The sequence below is a fragment of the Trichechus manatus genome, unplaced genomic scaffold (genome assembly GCF_000243295.1).
Source record: "Trichechus manatus latirostris isolate Lorelei unplaced genomic scaffold, TriManLat1.0 scaffold00213, whole genome shotgun sequence".
NCBI lineage: Eukaryota > Metazoa > Chordata > Mammalia > Sirenia > Trichechidae > Trichechus > Trichechus manatus.
In genome coordinates, this window is record NW_004444149.1 from 2,763,825 (window position 1) to 2,784,718 (window position 20,894).

General features: G+C 54.1%; 1 protein-coding gene across 6 annotated transcripts in view; it reads right to left on the reverse strand.

Moving 5' to 3' along the window:
- Positions 1-830: 830 nt before the first annotated feature.
- ATP8B2 (ATPase phospholipid transporting 8B2) overlaps positions 831-20,894 on the reverse strand; it is a 21,957-nt gene continuing 1,893 nt past the window's right edge. For 3 of the 6 annotated variants that reach the window (XM_023742579.1, XM_023742578.1, XM_023742575.1), the window contains 27 exons: positions 19,279-19,337; positions 18,810-18,923; positions 18,584-18,682; positions 18,260-18,321; positions 18,086-18,158; positions 17,749-17,819; positions 17,420-17,499; positions 15,912-16,070; positions 15,569-15,657; positions 14,042-14,238; positions 10,846-11,054; positions 9,445-9,488; positions 8,980-9,145; positions 8,647-8,835; positions 8,395-8,510; positions 8,137-8,301; positions 7,939-8,050; positions 7,694-7,799; positions 7,426-7,570; positions 7,056-7,239; positions 6,696-6,919; positions 6,328-6,411; positions 5,770-6,015; positions 5,451-5,589; positions 3,280-3,410; positions 2,076-3,047; positions 832-1,948 (listed from right to left, as the gene is read on the reverse strand). In XM_023742579.1, the coding sequence (XP_023598347.1) occupies positions 2,769-3,047; positions 3,280-3,410; positions 5,451-5,589; positions 5,770-6,015; positions 6,328-6,411; positions 6,696-6,919; positions 7,056-7,239; positions 7,426-7,570; positions 7,694-7,799; positions 7,939-8,050; positions 8,137-8,301; positions 8,395-8,510; positions 8,647-8,835; positions 8,980-9,145; positions 9,445-9,488; positions 10,846-11,054; positions 14,042-14,238; positions 15,569-15,657; positions 15,912-16,070; positions 17,420-17,499; positions 17,749-17,819; positions 18,086-18,158; positions 18,260-18,321; positions 18,584-18,682; positions 18,810-18,923; positions 19,279-19,337 (3,542 nt within the window). In that variant the 3' untranslated portion in view covers positions 832-1,948; positions 2,076-2,768. The other 3 variants (XM_004388561.2, XM_023742576.1, XM_023742577.1) reach the window with 3 other exon arrangements.

Here is a 20,894-nt window from a genome sequence, read left to right on the forward strand (position 1 = left end):
AGTTGGGGCCTAACCAGCCTCAAGAAATGATGGCATTTCTGTGTCCGGGGAGGGGTGGGGGGAGACTGGGGCCAGATGCTACTTGCTGCCTGAGTCTCAGGGTTCCAGACAGACGTTGGCGATCAGGAGTTCTGTAGTTCGGCAGGATCTACCTGTGTGGAGGCAGGTATCAGCTCATATCCCAGGGGTCTGTACGACTACATCTGCTGTGGACTTTTCCTCCCTGACAGGGACTCATCTTGTTCCTCGTCAGAGCTTAGCACCTACTTGGGACTCAGTAGCAAGAACCTTCACCAGGAGACACAATAGACTGACTAGGTCTGAGGGGGAGACCAGCCTGGGGGGCTTCTTCCTCAGCCCAGCACTAACCCCTAGCCTCTAGCTGTCCTAGGATGCTGGCCCTGACCTGGCTCATCTTTTCCCTGAGGAAGAAAGGTCACTTTATCTGTTAACCTGAAATCCCTTCAGAATCTGTCTGCAAAACTTAGGGCCCCTGCTAGCCACTTCTGTGCCACATCAGGAAGACGTGAGACTGTGAAGCTGGCGCCAAACGGTAAGGCATGGTTGGGGAGGGAGACTTAAAAAAAAACAAAATATTTACCTGGTACTTTCCCCACACATCCCTCCCATCTGGCATACGTCAGGAATGAGAGGTTGGCTTGTGTTTAGAAAAGCAAACAGTTCAAGGTCCTAAGCACCCAGTCAGCAGTTGAACACAAAGTTCCTGGCCTTGGATCTGCCTCTCAGCACCCACTGCCCCATCTTCCAGCTGAAACTCTGCGGGATTCTGGGGAGATCTGCCAAGAAGGGGCGCTACACCCCACCAGGCCGACTGCACCCTCCACCTTGGCTCAGATCTACCGGAGACAGCTTGTCTGTCTTTACTTTTGCCACCAGTCTTGGTTAAACATCAGAAAACAAACAAATTACACACTTCTCAGAAATTGAAATTTTATAAAAAGGCTTTGTTTATATTCATAAAATGATATAATTTTTGCAAGTATAGAAATGTGTCATAAATTATACAGAATGTTCCTTAATTACAGCTCAATGCAACTTGGTAGTTTCCTCCCTCCCTAAAAAATGAGAGAGAACCAAAAAAATAATATGTATATAACTGTATATATATATATATATATATTTATATAATATAGACAAACCAAATATGAAAAAAAATCATTTCGTCTTTGGTATAAAAATCACTCTCACCTTGAGAGACACACAACACAGACACGATGTTGGGTTTGTAAACTGCGTGGCCCAAAGGGATTTCCCTGCCAAGACTTCCCCTTCCCCAAGTCCCTGCCCAGCCCACCCCCATCTCACTGCCACCCACTTCCAGTTCCTCCAGGGCCCCCACATGAAGCATGGAAGTTCCCCCTGCCCATCCCCAGCTCCACAGCACTCCTGACATAGCACCCACTCCACCACCATGGACGAGGAAGGGATTCTTCTCGAGGCTGATGTGGTAGCAACTAACTTGAGACACCTAAGTGGGGAAAGCGTGTCCCAGGTGCGCCATGGAGGGGAAGGGCTGTGACGAGGCTCCGCTGAGTCCCGTGCAGACCAAGCCAGGCCCTGGGCCTGCGGTCTCCTGGCCGAGCCCAGTTTCGCCTTGCCCCTCCTCCGCCACCACCCTGTATGGGAAACTACCTTCTCTTGCCAGACACTGGGCCTGGAGGGGCTGGGACCCCTGATTTCCCAGGAGAAGCAGAGGCCAGCTTTCCTCTCCACCTCAGGGTGCTCAGAGTGCTGGGGTGCAGGTGCAAGAAAGCGCCAGATAAGGAGGCAGAAGGGAAGTCAGAAGGGAGCCTGCTAATGAACTTCACCTAAAGTTAAAATTCAAACTTCGTACCCAGCTTCAGCTCACTGAGGATGGGGCAGTTTCCCAGGCTCCAGTCCAATGCCAGCAGGACTTAGGGAATCCAGGAATTGGGAAATGTGCGTCCTGGGGGGGGCGGGGGAGCACTTTACTCTCAAGGTGAGGAAGGAGAGAGGACCTGACCCCCCTTTAGACCCTCCAGCACCCTCTCTGGTACCGCCTACCCTGGTCAGCTTCCCTGTCACACACCCACCGGCCACCAGGGGGCCAACTGTGCCTTGTGGCTCCTTCCAAATGGCTCCCCGCCCAGCCAGGCCCGGGCCAAGACGGGCATCCCTGTGTGGGCCAGCCTCTTCTTCCCCAGGACAGTGAAGACACCAGCCACGACATGCAGGTCACATAAAGGCCTCCTCCACTTGCCAAATCAAGAAGACAAAACCAAAGTGAGAACACAAACGCGAATCAAGGAGAGACATACAATACGGAGGGGTCCGGAGGCCCCCGCAGGTCTCTGGCTTCCCGGCACAATACATTCTCATGTGATTCAGGAACAGGGGCTCCGGGACCCCTCTGGGGAGTGGGAGTAAAAAAATACAGAGATTAGAGTCCCCCTGCAGGCTTCTGGGCAGGACAGGGGCAGACCCAATCTCTCACAGTTTCTTCTTGGTTTTGGTTCCACACCTGGCCCCGCATTAAGGCTGGGTCCTGAAGACTCAGCCCCCCTCCTCTGCTCTTGGGGCCTACTCCCTCTGCCCCCTAGCTGGTGGGGGGGCCTCTGCTGGGGATGCTCCCCCCCAGCCCCTCAGAGTGGGACCAGCAGGACAGTCTAACGCAGGGAGGAGATGGGGGTGGTAAGGAGGACACCCCCTGGCCAAAGGCAATGAGGACCAGCAGTTCCCTCGGTGCCCGGCCGGCCCCGTGTGCTCTGACCAGGGCGTCCCAGCCTTCACCCCTTGAGGGGCTTGTCGGCCCCACCACTGGGGCTGCTGGCGCCGTCACTCCTTCTCCTACGGAGGCTCTCGATCCAGCTGGAGCTGGAGCGGGTGGTGAAGCTGGAGAGCGCCAGGGAGCTGAGCCGCATGTTTTTGCCGGACATGATGAGCTCCCCGAAGCCTTCCTGGTGGGAGAAGGCGTAGCCGGAGCGGCGGGAGCCTGTGCGACCCCCTCGCCGCATGCAGCGGTGCTGGGCCTTCTGCTTCTTCCTCACCAGCTGGGTGTAGCGGACCTGGGGGGAGAGCAGCAAGGGTAGGAGTCAGACACCGCCGCGGGGAAGGGAACGGAGCACCCACGACGGGGCAGCCCTGGGGAGCCTCTCAGCTGCATGCAGCGTCTGCCCCGAGGAACAGTAAGTGATCACCGCCGATCCGCTTCACCATCACGCAGTCCAGCAGCTGCAGTCGTGCGGGTGCTGAACCCAGCCATCTCCGTGCCCCCGGCTGGCCAGCCTGGCTTCTCACCGTGTCAGAGAGGTCAGGTTTCAGATTCAGCTTCAGGAAGCGAAAGGCGACCACAGGCATGATGCACACGACGGAGGTGAGCACAATGGTCAACCACACCGTGGGCTGGGCCAGGGTGTTCTGGGCGTTACCTGCGAGTGGGGAGCGGTCAGGTCTTCAGAGTCACGAAGAGAAAGAAGGGCGGTCCCCTGACTTCCCACTTCAACTTCTGGCAGCCCAGCTTCCTCTATCGCAAAACCCAGGTCATCTCTGGCTTCCCTCTCCTCCCTGCCTCCCACGTATCTCCAAATTTAATTCTAGCTCCAAACTCTCCCCCAACCTCCAGACCTGTGTCTCCAACTGCCTTACCCGACATCTTCACTGAACGTCTACCGGGCGCGTCAAATTTCACGCGGTCAAAGCTGAACTACGGTTTCCTCCACCCCAGATCTGCTCCATGTCCTCCCCAGCTCAAGAAATGGTCCAACTCAAAACTCGGAAGCCAACCGTGATGCCCTTCTCTCGGGCCCCACATCCAACCTGTCAGCAAATCTCGTCGGCTCTGTTTGCAAAGTATCTAGGGAATTCCACCACTTGTCACTCTATCCCAAGTCACCATCATGCCCACCTGGATTACTGTTCTCAACTCCTAACTGGTCTCCCAGTTCCACCTTTGCCCCCTACACTTTGTTATCCATAAAACCGTAAGTAGGTCTCTAAAAACGAAAATCAGTTGATGACATTTCCCGGGTGAAAATCCCTCTGATGGCTTCCTAGGACGCTTAGATGAAAAGTCAATGTTCTCACTGGATTGGACATGCAGAGACTGTTGAGATGGCATGTTGTGTTATATGCGTGTTTTCACCACCAAAAAAACCCCAAAAAATTCAATGACTTGACTTAAAACGCCAAAACCAAACCCGTTGCCATCGAGTCGATTCTGACTCATAGCAACCCTACAGGACAGACTGGAACTGCCCTCTAGAGTTTCCAAGGAGCGCCTGGTAGATTTGAACTGCCGACCTTTTGGTTAGCAGCCATAGCTCTTAACCACTGTGCCACCAGGGTTTCCTACTCTGACTTAGAAGGGCGTAAACGATCTCGACTGAGTCCCACCCCTCCTCTTCCCCCGGCCACAGCCCCTACCCTCTGACCTCGTTTCTTCCCCAGCTCTGCTGCAGATGACTTCCTCGTAGGCTCCCACCTCAGGCCTCTGTAGTGCTGTCTCCTCTTTCTAGAATGTTCTTTCCCAGAGGCTTGCTCCTTCCCCTTATTCAGATTTCTCTGTGAAAATGTCCCTTCCTCAACAGGTCCTTCCAGACACCCTCTACCCTACTCAGTGTTGTGTGCAATACTTGTTATTTCCACATTATATCGATTTATGTAAATTCTATCTCCTCCACTGGAAAAAAAAAAAGGATCGCTCTCTTTGCGGCATCTAGAATGGCGGGTCACACACAGTAGGTGCTGGCTGAGTGTCTGTTGGACAAACGAACGGGACAGCAAACATTGAGATCTGTGAATGCTTCCTTCACCTCATGCCTCCCCACCAGCCCCTCTCTGCCAGCCACCACGGCCACCCTGGCACCAGATCTGAACAGCCTCGCGCTCGCTCATTCCAGTAGCTTCCTCACTGCACCACTGCGGATTCATCTTTCTAAAGCCATCCTTTCATGCCATTTTCCCCTCTCCTCAAAAAAAAAACCCCAAGGCTGCTGGCAAGTCAAATGCAAAACCCGACAGCTTGGCATTCTGATGGGTGTTTCTTGCCCCACCCTAGGTGGAACACCCTCCATTCCCTAGAAAACGAGTGGCCTTTTCATACCTCCAGCTCTCCAACTTGGAATCCCAGCCCCTAGCCCTGCTCCCCTACAGCAGCCTCCTCTGGGGGATTATCCCTGGTCAGCCCAGAGCAGTGGCCTTGCTGACCACAAAGCCGGCCTCCTCCTGGCCTCTCCCGGAGCCCCGACCTCCCACAGCCTGGTAGGAATGTCCTTCATATTCATGGGTGTGGATGCTGTCTGGGCAGGGACCAGGTCAGATGCCCCTCGGTATCCCTGCGGCCCCTTGCAGAGCACCTGGCATGTAAGGAGTACTGGATAAAAGACTTGAGATGTGCAGACTGGCTGATTACCCATCAGACCCAGAACAGCTGGGATGCCTCACTGATTCAAGGAGCCACAGGGACTCACCCACAAAGCAGAACTGGTTCGGAAACATTTCAAAGAGCCCCTTGTTGTGCATGGCAAAGAGGATAGCAAAGTACACAGCCAGGCTGCCCCAGATGAAGAAATGGTTGATGGCCGTCCAGTAGCCTGTATCCAGCCCAATCTGCAAAATGTAGGGGTTGTCACGGGCAGTAGGAAAACCCACAAAAACCCCGACACCTACCCCCAGAAACGGAACTGTAGGGGAACCCAGCAAGGCCAGACTGTCTGGGCCAGGAGGCAGCCCCGAGGATGGGGGCTTGGTCCCCCCAGAGGTGAGGGCAGTTCCTGGACTGTCTCATACCTGCATGCTAACCACAATGACCAGGGATGTGGCCACAGTGACTGCGAAGGACTGGTAGTCAGCCAGCTGGGTGCCATCATCCTGGGTGGCCTCCGCAAACACCCCGTAGGGGATGAAGAACATGAGAACCGAGGTGTAGATGCCCTGAGCGATGCAGATGAAGAACTCCCGCTTGTTGAAGAGAAGGTTCAGCTGGCCTGGCTCGTACAGCTTAGGGTACTCCATGCTCCGCTGCTCCGGAACATCCTGTGTGGGGAGGACCGGGGGCGTGGCGGGCCTCAGAGCTGCCATTTTGACTCAGGATGGCCAAGGGAAGACCCTATCCCTGCCTCCTCCTTTCCAAATTCTTTGACGGCTGGATTCAACCGAAACCCAGCTGCGCCCAATCAAGCTCTGTTCAGCGGCCAGGGTGCTTATGGCCACACCCTCCCCAGCTGAAAGCACTGCCTTCCCAGTGAGCATAGGCAGTGGGTGGAAAGGTCAGACCCCCACTACTGTCAGCGTGACTCCTTCCCAGCAATGCACCCCCATCCCGCTGGATCATAAAGTCCCCCATACCTGATCAAAGACCCCCATAGCCAGGACGGGGAGGGAGGTGTACACAATGTTGTAGAGGGTGATGAAATATTGGTCATAGACGGTCTGGAAGGAGAACAGGGAGCAAGAGAGGAGTGAGCCCCAGGGACGGGAGACGGGGGGCAACCCTTCCTCACAACACATCAGGCAGGGGAAGACATCTGACATCTACTGCGACCCACAGGGAGCCCTAAGGAATTCTCTGGAGCTCCCTCTCCACTCCGTCAATGAGCATTTTTGTAATGCACGCACCAGACAAGCCTAGGCCCTGGGGATTCGGCAATAAACAGCACGAATACCATCTCTGCCCTGACGTGCTTATGCTGCAGCGGGCAGGGAACGCTCCCTACCTGGGCCGAGAAGCCGCAGAAGAAGCCAAACCAGAAGTGGACCATGGTGAAAGCAAAGTTCTTGTAGAAGAAATAGCACAGGAACTTGCACATGCGCAGGTAGGACCAGCGTCCGTGCACCAGCAGGAGGCGCTGCAGGAACTTGAACTGGGAGAAGGAGTAATCGGAGGCCAGGACAGCCTGGATCCCTTCCTGCCCGCTGATGCCCACACCGATGTGCGCCGCTGGAGGGGACACGAGATGACAAGAGGGTGAAGGTGGCCACACGTTTCAGGGTGGCACCACGTCACGGTCCCCCGTCCCCCGTCATTCTTCCCTGGGCCCGCCTGCCAGGCCCGGACGCCCACACCGTCCACTCACTTTTGATCATGCTGACGTCATTGGCGCCATCGCCAATGGCAAGAGTCACCGCCTTCTTGTACTTCTTAACCAGCTCCACCACTTGCGCCTTCTGCAAGGGGGTCACCCGGCAGCAGATGACAGCTTTGCAGGCACACGCCGTCTCCAGAAACTCCAGCTCCATGTCTGCCTCCAGGGCGTGGGCCTGTGACAGAGAGAGGCCTCAGAGAGCCAAAGCCACCCTAGCAGAGACCTGAGAGTCGCGGCTTCTCTCGGCCCTAAGGACCAAGACGTTCTGACATCAAGGGAGATGAGGACAAGACAGAAAAGCCACATGCAGAGAAGTGCTCTCTGGAAAGACACTGCCCGAGCTAAGGATGGCGGCCCTTACCAGGCTGTGACCATTGATGACCAGGGCATACTCCCCAGCGACAGCTTCCAGGACAGACGTGAGCTTGGGAGCAGAAAGCTTCTCCTGGCACATGAAGCCGTTGCCGACGGTGCGGGACGAGTCCATCATCTTCTCCCGGGCTTTCCTGACGGGGGAAATGACGGTCTTTCAGGACAGACGTGGGGGCTTCCGACGGGAGCAGGGATTCACGCCTGAGCAGGGTCTGCCCGACTCTGTGCACAGTGCCTCCCCGGGGCCTCCTGCTCACCTGAGCTCCTCACGCACCTCCAGGACGGTGTGGCCAGTGACCACGAACACCTCGGTCATGTCGTCCGTCAGCATCTTGCAGGAATAGCCAATGTTCACGGCCGTCTCTACCAAGAGAGAACGCAGGAGCTACGGACAGGCATCCGACAAGGTCAGCACACTCTGCTGCCTGATGTCCTCGGCTCCATGCAAGGACTCAACACGGTGACCGTCTAGATGCAACGTCCTTAGTCCTGCTGGGCTCACCTTGTTTGTCTCCAGTCAGCACCCAAATCTTGATGTTGGCCAGTGTCAGGAGGGCGATGGTCTCCGGAACCCCTTGCTGAAGCTTGTCCTCAATGGCCGTGGCACCCAACAGCTGAAAAATACCCCATGAGTCCCCGGCATGAGAGTGGTGGGCAGGAGCCGTCCTGGCCCGCCCTCGGCTCGTCCTGCGGCCCATACCATCATGTCGCTCTCCACCTCCTCGTAGACGCTGGCCAGCCTATCCTCCCGGCTGTCGTGGGCCAGGCTGGCTTGGAGCCGTCGCTCCGCCCACTCCTCGTAGTAATCTTTATCCAGATCCTTGTAGGCCAGTACCAGGGTCCTCAGCCCTTCCCCTGCGTACTCCTGGAGGCAGAGTCAGAAAGTCACACCCTCGCCCTCCCACCCACAACAGTGCCAGCGGCAGAACCGCCCGGCCCCTCCTCACCCCACACCTACATTCAGGTGGTCGGTGGTGCTGTTGAGCAGCTCCTGATTGGAGTGGTGGAGCCGGTCCAGCAGGATGGTGTCGGCCCCTTTGCAGTAGAGTCGGATCCTCCCCTCTGGATTCCGCACTATGAATGGGGCAGGGGGAGAAAGTCCCAAAAAGATTCAGGCTGGCGAAGATGCCAACCTAAACACGTCAACCAGGGTCCCCCGGCACGCCTCCCCCATTCCTAAATCCCCCCAGCACCCCCACCTTGGCCTCACCTATGACCGACATCCGCTTGCGGATGTTGTTGAAGTCCAGGATGGCCAGCAGCTGGTAGGTGATGGCTGTGCCCATCTCGTGGACAGTTATCGTTTTGGGGGTACGAGAGCGGAATACGAAACCAAAGTTCCTGGCTGCAGTGACCAGGGCCCCCTCGTCCGGGGACTGGGCTTTGTAGTACAACTCCCCTGGGTCAGGAGGAAGAACACACACAGTCAGTGACCACCCTCTTAGCCAGAGGCCCCACCCAGGAAGCCCCTGAAGACGGGAGCCTGGGCCCAAGGGTGGAGGGGGAAGCCGGGAGGAGAGCGGGGGCCAGCGCCTCTGCCCACCTTCACTCTTCTCTTCTGACATGACGGTGTGACAGAGGGAAAGGAGGCGGAAAAACTCGTGCGTGTGGGGGTCCCCGATCTTCACCGACTCTAAAAGGCTGGGGTCCCAAAATAAGAACTTCTTGTCAGCCAGAGGGTTGAAAGAGAAGTCGATGGGCTCGGGCCTCTGGAACGGTAAGAGGGCTCTTAGGAAAATGGGGATCACTGGGCTGCACCCCAGGAAAGGGGCTGTCCTCACCCTATTACCACTACCCTTCCGACTCTCAGTAGGAGAGCTCAAGATCCTGTCCACCGTGGACCTCAGAATTCCCACTTCCGCCACCAATTCTTCCTTAAAACACTCATTTCTACAAGCAGTTTCTATCAGCTGACCAGTCAACACATCGCTCCTAACTCTACCAGCTGGTAGGGTCAGGTACCCTATGTGTAACTGGCACGTAGAGTAGTATGCAGGCTGGCTCTTACCTCTCCCAACTCAGCTTTCTGTCCCAGGACATCGAAGACATCGCCTGTACACGCCAGGACAGAAGGAGAGGCAACGTCAGAGCTGTGGGTCTCTCCGAGCAGGGGAGAAGCCTCCAGTACACAGGCCTGGCCGGGAGCCCCTGCAGGAACCTGGACCCCTGAACCCTGATGGTCAAGCAGATGCCCCACAGGTGCACACTGCTGACTTAGGGACAGGAGGTAACAGGCACCCCGGATGCTCAGAACCCCAGGACCCTGGCCGTTAAGTGAGTCACAGCCTCACCCCCAGCTCACCATCTCTGCCCCCTTCACCTTCACCCCTCCCTCCGGGACCCTCAGGCCTCCTCGGAGCCTCTCACGCTTTGGGCCCACACGCCAGACAAAGCCTCATACACTGGCCGTAAGGTCCAGGTTAGTAGAGGAAGCAGTTAGGACAGAGGCCCACGCACTGCATAAAAGTCAGCCCCCTCCCCACACCCTGCCCCAAGCCACCTCAGCAGCTCAGCCAGAAAACCACGGCATGAGGCCACACTGGGGAGACCATGGTCGCATTGCATAGACTCACAAAGGCCCTGAGCAGCAACACAGGGAGAGTCTAGCGCTCCACCGGGGCAGCCAAGGTCCAACCCGGCCAAGACACCCAGAGGCCAGAGTCTCAGGCTTCACTTCAGTCAGTCAGGGAGCTCCCTACAGCCTGGGGCTAAGCCCAGTCTGACTCCAGAAGGGAGAGGGGCCTCAGGAATCTGAGGAATAATACCAATTTACAATGGCACATCAGCGGAGGCTAAGAAAGGCCCTCAGTATCTACTCCCTGACACGGGACATGGAGCAGACTCTCTCATGGCCCCTCAAAGCCCAGGAGGAAAGAGATAACACCTAAAAGTTGAGACAATTGTGGGAACCCCAGCTCCATTCTGCCTCCAGACAAGATGCACGCCTCTGATGGTTAATGTTACGTGTCAGCTTGGCTAGGCTATGACTCCCAGTGGTTTGGCAGACACTAGAAACTGGGCGCTCTTCCATAACGTAATATAATGTAATCACCTTCCATGATGTGATCTGATGTGATCAGCCAATCAGTTGAAAGGAGAGTTTCCTTGGGGGTGTGGTCTGCCTCCAATATATAAACGGATGTTCTGGCAAACACACTCTGCTCCCTTCCTCCTTCTCTCTCTCTCCACCCTGTACTCTTCTCTTTTCATCTGACCTCTGGTTCTTGGGACGTACGCCAGCAGAGGTCTCCAGCCTGCCACCTGACCCAGGGACGTGGGACTTGCCAGCTCCCACAACTGCTTGAACCACTCCCTTAAAGTAAATCTATATATATTCACATATACATCTCGCTGGTTTTGCTCCTCTAGAGAAGCCAGACTAAACACCCCTGGTCCCCAGCAGTCATACCGTAGCTGCGGCCATTGATGGAGCACTTATTGAAGACCATGATGTTCTGGGTGAGCGTGCCTGTCTTGTCCGAGAAGATGTACTCCACCTGGCCCAGCTCCTCGTTCAGGGTGGTGGTGCGGGCCTCGGCGGGCGTCCGCTTCTTCATGCAGAACATCTTCTTGTCCCAGTTAATGAAGTAGCTGTGGCCCAAGCGGATGACCTCCACGCTGCACAGAGCACAGGAGGCAAGGCTTGGGGCAGGAAGGGGAGGAGGGGCCCCACCCACCTGGGCCTTCGCTGCAGGCCCTCTGCCTGGGGAGCAATGAGAACAGAGCAGACACCTGGGCATGGGAACCTGGGTGGAAAAGGGCAAGGGGAGCCTGAAGGTGGAGCCAGCCACTTGCGGCTGGCAAAGGGATTCCCCGACCCGACCCTCCGGATGCTCTCCAGACAAGAAGGTGCAGAGGGCCTGGGCAGGCAGGACAGACAGCACAGCAGAGGAGGAAAAGGGCTGAGACAAGGCTCTTGACCAGTTCTTACCTCAGGACTAATAACACAGAAACCATGCAGAGAAAAACAAGAGAAAGTGCCGGGGGGAGAGAAAAAAGAGAGAGATAATGAGGATGCTGTGCATGTCACAGCACCAGATGCCCCCTCAAAGAGCAGCCACACAGGGGGCTCTGAAGCCCCCTCCTCCACTGCCCCGCACAGGCAGGGGTGCTCTCCTTCCGCCCTGGCCCCCGGCCTTCACAGCCCTGATCCCGCGGCTTTCAGAAAGAACACAAGACAAAGCAGAGATGTTGACAGCGGAAGGGAGGGGGGCCTGAAGACTGGGGGGAATAAGCCAATTTCCAATGGCAGAGTGCGCTGAACATGTCAAGTCCTGCTCACATCCTCGTCTTTGCTAATCATCTTTGGGACACGGACTGTTACTGTTTCCAGCAAGGGCCCTGTGTTTAGACCCAGTACCAGGACAGCTGAACAAGGGGGGCCGCATCTGGGACTCTGCTTCCAACCTGAGCATGACTTCCAGCCTGTAGGATCCGGACGCAAGGTATCCCTTATGCGGGCAAAAACCGAGAGAGCTGAAACTTCTTCACAGCCTTTGCTCCACTCTGCTTATTAATCTCCCCTCCTCCCTCCACACGCTTTAGCTTGATGGGACGCAGAAAAACAAACCACTGAGGGCTTCAAGCGAACTCAGACAACGATGTGGATGGCGGAGCCCAAAGATGGGGGAAGAAATTAGGTTGTAAGCAGGAAGACATTTAAACGGTTAACGGAGAACCAGAGTCCCGATAATGACAGAAATGCTACCACCCAGTATTTGTACAGTAATTTAGTTTTAAAACGTGTTTTCCAATCGAGAGCCTTATTTTATACCAAGACAGTCCTGCTGACAAGGTGGAACAGGTATCACTGTCTCCATTGTATATGAGGAAACTGAGGCCCCAGTGACTCTGGATTTGCCTGAGGTCACCTGGCTAATGAGTTGTTGCTGCTGCCAGCTGGTATTGGTCTCGACTCATAGCGACCCCATGTGACAGAATAGAACTGCCCCAGAGCGTTTTCTAGGCTGTATTCTTTTTTATTGTTGTACTTTAAGTGAAAATTTACAATTCAAGTTAGTCTCTCATACAAAAATTTATACATACATTGTTATGTGACCCTAACTGCTCTCCCTATATTGTGACAGCGCACTCCTCCTTTCCACCCTGGATTTCCCATGTCCCGGCTCCTGACCCACTCTGCCTTCTCATCTCGCCTCCGGACAGGAGCTGCCCGTTTAGTCTCCTGTATCTACGTGAGCTGAGAAGCACACTCTTCACGAGTATCATTTTATGTCCCACAGTCCAGTCTAAATCTTTGTCGGAAGAGTTGTAGGCTGTATTCTTTATGGAAGGAGATAACCAGGTCTTCCTCCTGCGGAGCTGCTGGGTGGGTTTGAACCATCAACCTTTCAGTTAGCAGCCGAGCCTTTAACCATTGCGCCACCAGGGCTCCTTGGCTAATGATTAGGCGAGATTAAACCATGGACTTCTCATTCGCCTCTGAAAGCTCCATGAAGTGCAAACTGCACCCGCCTCAGCACAAAAACTCTATTGTCTGCTCACTGCCGTCAGCACTCGGGCTCAGGGGCTGGTGGGGAGGGCTGAGGATTGACCATTGGAGAAGTCTGAGTTAACAAAGGAAAAGTTCTGGGCATCTCCATAAAGCACTTCCTTAAAAACGGTACAGACTGCCTTATCTCAAAAGTACAAGGCACTCTCAGAAAGGATACTTCTGCCTTCTGCCCATTCTTCCTTCCTCCTCCGCTGCCCCACTTCCCCTCACTCTCACCGGCTGGCCTCTGTTAACTTCAAACACCCCAGACGTCTCCGTGTTCCTATTCAGGCTGTACACCACTGCCAGCTGATTCTTCCTAAAGCTGATTCTTTTTTTAAACCTTTAGTGGTTTACTAAGTGCAAAGTCCGCGGGCTGACATTCAAGACCTTCACCATCAGGAACAAGCTTGTTTCCAGCTCTCTCTCCCGCAGCTCCCCATTTGTAGGTTCCCATCTCCATGCCTTTGCTTCCAGCCCTCTCCTCCGGCTCCACCCCCACCCATCCCACCCACACGCAAAGCTCAGTTCAAGGGCCACCTCCTCAGAGATGTCCTTCCTGATTAACCGCTGGGGCAGCAACGCTCCTCTAACTCTCTCAGCACTCCGTGCCCCCCACCTGGTATCTCCCATTCTCTCTGACACATCCGTGTCCCCCTTCCCCTTCCAGCCTGCTGCTTTTGAAGGCAAAGGCCATGTTACACTCTCTGTGTCCCCCTGCTTACGCTTAAGACCGTGCAGACTCACTTCTAAGGCATGGGTTCACATTTTGTTTTATAACGAGCTTAGACTTTTCTTCCTCTACCAGAAGTCCCTAAAGGGAAGGAGGCCCATTCCTAATACACTGTCGTACGCGCCATGCAATACATGCAATACACGTGTGCTGAACAAATCAATACGCATTTTGCTCTAATCCAGCCCCAAGTGCCAGGAAACTGTGGTGAAGTTTGCTCTGCACACAAAGGTAAACAGGTAGCATCACATGTTCACAGGACAGGAAGAAGAAAATTCTAAGTTCCTCCTCAAAGACTTCATCTTTGTGGAAAAAAAGAGCTTTGCCAAGGGACCACCTGAGTTCTCTGGAGACGTGTGAGGCAGAGAAAGTGCCTACCTGACATACAACGAAATGGGCACGACGGTGTTGAGGATGATGATGTAGGACCAGAAGGAGAGGAAGCCAGAGAAGAAGGCATTGTCCACCGCCTCATCCCAGGGCAGGTAGACCTGGAAGCGCATCCCGACCTCGTGTTCCCAGATGGCATTGCCAATGGCCAGGATCACACCCATGCAGACCAGGAATCCAAAAATCTGGGGAGCAATGAGAAGCAGAAGGCTGCTCACTGCAGCTCTCAAACCAAGTGCATTCTCGAAGGTAGCCCCCTCTCCCACCCTGAACCCTCCAAAGCTTGGCCATCTTTAAACAGGCGCCATGTTCTCATGGAAGGAGCCAGAACAGGTGACAGGCTCTAGTCTGCTACCGACTGGCGTGTGGCCTTCTCTCTGCACCTTTTTCTCATCTGTCTGACACGGAAGCTGAAATAGCTCAGTAGCTACCAATCTGCTGTCCTGGGACTGGTTCAGGGTCCTCAGAGGTGGCAGGAATAGGGGCGCTCTACTTTCAACACGCCAAAAAAAGTTTGTTGTAATCACCACGTACCTGCGCTAAGCCTCCCCAAGTCAACAAAAATGCTAAGTTTCCGTCACATTCACTATCTCATGCAGGCTGCCAAATTTTTGTGTTTTTTTTTTTAAAGCAGGGAAATAATGTGTATCTTTGTATCAAGATTTCTTGATAGTCAAAACTTTGTACAGCTTGGAATCCATGAAGAAGGAGCATAAGTTTCAGTGGTTAAAGGAAAAAAATTGGGACCACTGTCTGACTTTAGCCATCTATTTCCAAAGCCACCTCCACTGTTGATGCTTTGAAACAAGACAGGAAGCAGCCTGGTGCCCAAGGACCACCAGGGGGCAGGGCAAGCCTTTGCGTGATAAGACAATCACTCTCCCGTAGGCTGGGTTTCTGCAAACCCTTTAAAGCTAGGGTGGGAAAACGGTCTCACCACAGAAGCTGGCCCCAGCCTGTGCTTGCCAGCGTGCAGGGGGCAGGCGGCAGGCGGCAGGCAGTGGGGGCACCAGAAAAGGAGCAGAGCCCGACAAGGAGCTCGGATTTCTAGCCAAACAAGTGAAGGATTTAGGAATCGCCAAAAACTAAATCAGAAACTTTCCCTTTGGGATCCTTCACTCTTCGAAGCCGGGGGAAAGGACCCCGTTATCCACCTTCCAAATGGAAATTTTTCTTTTAATTCCCTCTCTGTCTCCATGAAGGCCTCCTTGTCCCTGGCAAAAGCAAACAGAAAGTCACATACTGCACTAAGTCATCGTCATAACCGGAATCCAGAGAAGTCGAGATCTGTTTTAGCTTTAAGTTGTTGATTCATGCACGTTCCTAGGGTTTTTTTCAATACCATCTTCCAAGTCTAAAAGGAGCCTGAAATAAACGCCAGCTCGGAGTGGCTGACCTGCCGGTGGCCATATTCCAGAACCTAAAGCCTGACTGTTGACCACGGAGATGGGCGCAAAGGGAAGCGCCCGGGAGAACCAGGAGGGCGGACAGGGAACCAGGTATGGAAAGCCTTACCCAGAGCACCAGTGTATTCATTAGGCGATCAATACTTGTTCTCTTGAACTTCGTCCTGCCACTGTTCTGCATCAGCTTAGTGTCAGGACCTGGACAAGAATAGGAAGGGCTGGGAAAGCCAAATATGGAATCTACAATCTGCCTCTGGACTTCGGCCCCGATTCCCAGACAGCAGGCCAGCAGGGTGGAGTGGAGACACCGGCTCATCAAGAGGCTTGTATTCAGAGCTGCAATTTGTCTACTTCCCATACTGCACCAGCCCACCCAGCCTTCTCCCGCACTCCTGAGGGAGGGCTGAGGCAGCAGCTCTTACCCTTCTCTCTGTGGCCCCTAGGAGGCTCACCTGCAAAGATGACCAGGCCGAAGCACCACTCGGTGTTCCGCAGCACGCAGCCCCGAAGCAGCATGTTCTGGTTGCTCAGGGGGAACTTGTTCTCCTTCCAGTAGAGGGTTCCACTGAACTTGTCCAGCTTGTTGTTGGGAGGTTCACAGATCACTTCACCTGAATGACACAAGAGCACCGACGCTCAAAGTCTAGGAGTCCTTGGGTGGCACAAACAATTAAGTACTCAACACTAGCCAAAAGGTTGCTGGTTCAGACTCACTCAGAGGCACCTCGGAAGAGAGGCGTGGCCATCTGCTTCCAAAAGGTCACAGCCTTGAAAACCCTATGGAGCAGTTCTACTCTGCACACGTGGGGTCGCCGTGAGTCGGAACTGACCCCATGGCAACGAACAACAACAACTCAACGTCGAGTTTACAGCCTGACCACAAGACAACGACAAAGAGAGAGAAGCAGCTGAGGGAGGGTATGAGGACGTGAGCCCATCCACACACTGCTGCTGGGAGCACGAACTGCTACAACTTTCTGGCAAAGGGATGCGGCAGCGTGAACTATTATTAAAAGTGTACATCACCCTCAGACCTAGGAACTCTGCTTTGGAGGGCGCCCTTCTACAGAAATAATAGCATAGGTCAGTAAGAACATATACACAACCGTGTTTATTGACGTGTTATTTGAAGAGGAAGACTGGAAACAACCCGAACCGTTAAGGAATAACTGAATAAATTATGGTACATCAACTCTATCAAATATTATACATCTACTGAAAAGAATGAGTTAAGTTTCTTTATATAATGATGTGATAAGATACCTATGGTGTATCTGACAGGTAAAAAAGGCAGCACTTTTGCTACAGTATGGCCCCATTTATTTACGGTTACATATGTCTGAATAAACATAGACAAAAGTGTGGATGAATACGCACTGAACTGCCCGTTAATGTGGTTACTTAAGGGAAGACAGAATTGAATGGCAGGAGGGGCTATTAACATGTTCTTAAACATTTATAAACCAAAAACCCAGCTCGTTACCACCAAGTCGATTCCGACTCATAGCGACCCTATAGGACAGAGCAGAACTGCCCCATAGGGTTTCCAAGGAGCGGGTGGTGGATTTGAACCGCTGACCTTTTGGTTAGCAGCCAAGCTCTTAACCACGGCACCACCAAAGCTATACATTTATTTTTACATTTATGCATTTATATTTTGTCTTATAAAGAGAATAACATTATTATCCTGAGTTCCTAAACAAAAAGAACAAGCTGAATTTCTTCCGACGCACTCAGCAAGTGGGGAGCTGTCAGACATGAAGCCCCCTTGCAATGACCATCAACTCAAAAGCAAGTAGTAACCGCCTGGTATTCCCCCAACATCTCCCCACAAATAATCCAGGAAGCTGAACAATCACAGCAACGAGAAGCCAAAAGGAAAAGGTTCAGTTGAAACCCCAAAACCCAACCCACCTCGTCTACCCTCTACCTGAAGGCTGCTTCTCCAAGGACTACTCACCATCAAACTTGGCGAGCTTACTGATGTCCCCCAACTCCGAGGTGACTGGAATCGCCTGACGTACTTTCATGTTGGTCTCTCTGGAAAGACAGGGTCTCTGATTCCTGGCTCCCTTCCCTTCCTCTAATGCTGCCTAGGGCATCTACCCGCTGGCTACCGCTGCTTAGCACCAGTAGACACCGAGTGGATAACACTTCGACACACCCAAAGCCCTTCTTACTCCTAAATTTTCCAAAAGGCACAGAGCCCAGACCTGGGAACCTCTTTCAAAAACAATGTTTTTACCCCTAAGGAAGCGGGAGAGAAGTGATGCCGAGCATGTCACTTACCCATCGAGTTCTGCTGTCTCTATGTAACACAGCCCATGCGGCTCACTGCTGGAAAGGAGGAGGAGATCCGCCTAGAGAGAAAACCCAATGAGAGGCCCAAATACCAACCCTCCACCCCAGGGCACTCTGTGATGACCCCTCTTTCTACGACCAAGCACATGAATGGGCAGAAAAGAGGCAGACGGAGGCCTATTCACATGACCCAGAAGCCCCCTAGTCAAGAAAGGTTCCTTCCATGAGTGTTTAAGAACCAACAGTAAACAAGGAAAGACTCATCTCTTTCTACCAAAGAGACGGAAGAGTCCTGGAGGCCTGGAGGAGCCACCTTGTCACTTACCGCCACAAACTGGTTATTTTCTAGCTTGATAATATCACCAACACAGACATTCATCCACTGCTCTTGCTGGAGACTGGAGCAATGAGAAGCCAGAGAAGAGGCTGTCAGTGGCTGGACTGGTTCCCAGGGGAAGCCCATCCCTCCCAGAGCCCTCAGTCTCCACTAGGCACTCACATTCCATCGATCAGGACCTGGGACTGACGGTTATTCACCTGGTTATCACTCTTATGGCGGAACTGAAAAGAAGAAAGACACCTTTGCACTCCAGGGGAGTCAGATGAGCAGTAGAACCCAGAGCATTCTGAGTGATGTCTTGTATAGATCCATTCACAGACACACTTTCTCTCTAACCTACCCACCCACCCACCCCTGTCCCCCTAGCCAAGATATCATGGATCTAGCTGGATCACATGAAGGATGTCCAGGGCACCAAGGAATTGTGCTGGGTGGTGAGCTGGGGGAAGATAAAGGGAGAGTAGGGGAATGAGAACGACTCACATAGTCATCAGTGGCATCCTTGACAGCTGTGATAGTGAGGACAAGAACCAAAGGCACAATGGTGGTGAACCAGGACAGGGACGAGATCTGCGGGATCAACTGAGAACAGCAAAGAGAAGGCATGCCTCTGACGCCCCACTCTATGCCCCCTCTGCCCCTAGACCTTCTTCTTCTTTGGCTTTACTCAGCTTAGAGAGTTGCAAAGGGTCTACTAGAGGAATCTTACCTGCAGGATGAGAAGGAACAGGAAGTAGGTATTGGCAACTTCCTGGAACTGCTCAAAGAGGTTGACAGGCAGGAAGGTGAGAATATTGTACTTGGAGGTCTTGATGCAGTTACTCTACGCAGCGGGAGGGAAGATAACACCACAACCTCGAACCTCAACCCAGAACCAGGCTGAGGCTGTCTATTCCATCTTCACACTTCCCCAAACGTCTGCCCCCAAAGCCAGCAACCACAGGTGTATGGGGGAAGGGGGGAGGAGAGAGGGGAGTCTCAGGGGGTCAATGCACCCTGCTTCACTGACAGATGAAGGCATAAAAAAAGGCAGCACGGGAACAGATAGAGCGGCTGAGGAGTTTCCCTCCCCTCCCCCAAGCACCCTCCCAGTCAGCCCTCAGTCCCAAGCTAGGATGTTCCGGCACCTTCCTCTCTCCGACCCAGGGCGAGGGAACAGATGGTCCAGAGTCACTTACCGCATACTGGAACTTCTCGTTGTATTCTCGGTCATTGGCCCGCGCCCTCCTTTCTTCTTCTGCAACAGAATGATACTGCAGTCAGGAGGGGCAAATTGAGGCCAGGACCAACACCTTGTCAGGCACACCCCACTCGGTGAGGGCCCACGGACAACCCTCAGTTCTTTCCACAGTATACGGGTGTAAGCAGTTCGCGCTACACCTGAGGTTGTCACTAAATTCTTCTTTTTCGGGCACCTTTCACCGCCACCCTGACCACACGGCTCTGCGGGCATCACATCCACAGGACACAGTGTGCACTCCTTTCCTCACCAAGCGTCAAGGTCTTCCACTGGGGGCATTTCACTCCTCTCCCCCAGCCCTCTGGAGGAGTCTTAGCCATCCACAGCCTTGGGAATCCCCAGCCCTTTTTGCTGCTATTATTAATGCAATCTTCATCATATCCAAGGAGTAGGGGTTAAAGACACAAAGCTTCCTTCCCCACTGGGGACCACTGAACATCTAGCCATGGTTCTGTCCGCCCCCTAACCTGGGGGCAAGGGTGGCAAGGAGGGTCACCGTGCCCTGGAGCTGCTCTGCGGCAGCATCCCAGCCCCACGTGCAACCTCCCCCCATAGGAGCCTCTGCTTGTCACATGTCACCAGCAGCGGTTCCTGACTGGCCCACAATGACATCATCTTATTTCAAAGCTCATCTTCAAGTAGGAGAAGGGGGGTCAGGGACAGGGGTCATGCAGACTGAGACAGGGATGGAGGAGGAAGGAATGGGATCTCATGGAAACAGTTGTTGTCTAACTGTAACCTTTCTTGCACCATCTGGACACCTTTTAGCTAAACAACCCATTTGTCACTGAGTGACAAATGAGTCCCCAGCTCTACCTATCCCGAACCTCCACAGGTCCTGGGATGCAGGCGTCAAGTCCAAGTCCCAGAACACTGGGCTGTCCTCTGAAGGGTTCCCCAGCCCATTTCAGGGGTCACCATGACCTCCAGCTAGGAAAGGGAGGTATCTCGGTCAGGCAGTAAACAACACGGAAAACCTGGAGCCGAAAGGCGGCATTGCAGGCTCCTTCCCCCACCGTCCCCCTAAGACCCCTGCAGAGCACACTGCAGTAAAAATCTCTGCTTCCTAAGAGCACCCCTGCCCGGAGTGGCCACTTCATTCCCAGAAACTTCCCCAGAGGGGGCCCCTCGGCCTGAGTCCCCTGCGCAGTCACCAAAACCCATGCAAAGGAAGAAGGCTGGGATCCAGAATCTCTGGGTCTGCAAAGGAGAGGATCAGGGAAGGATGGGGGAGGCAGAGGAGAAGCGAATCGGGGGCTGGGGGAGTTACGGGCGTGGGAGAGCTGCCAGGCGCTGCCTCCCGTTACCTGTCCCCCAAGCGGGCTTCTTTCTGTTCCAGGAGACGGGCGCCCCGGCCCGGGCCCACTTCTCCGGCATCTCCTTGGGGACCGTCATGATCCCGGTTGGAGCGGGGGAGGGCGGATTATCTGTCTATCCTTGGCCTCCGCGGTGCCAACGAGGCAGCCCCCCGGGGAGGCGAAAGAGCCGCGGCCGCTCAGAGGGGAGCCCCGGCCGTCGGGCGCGCGCCCCAACCGCAGCCCGGGCCATCCTCGC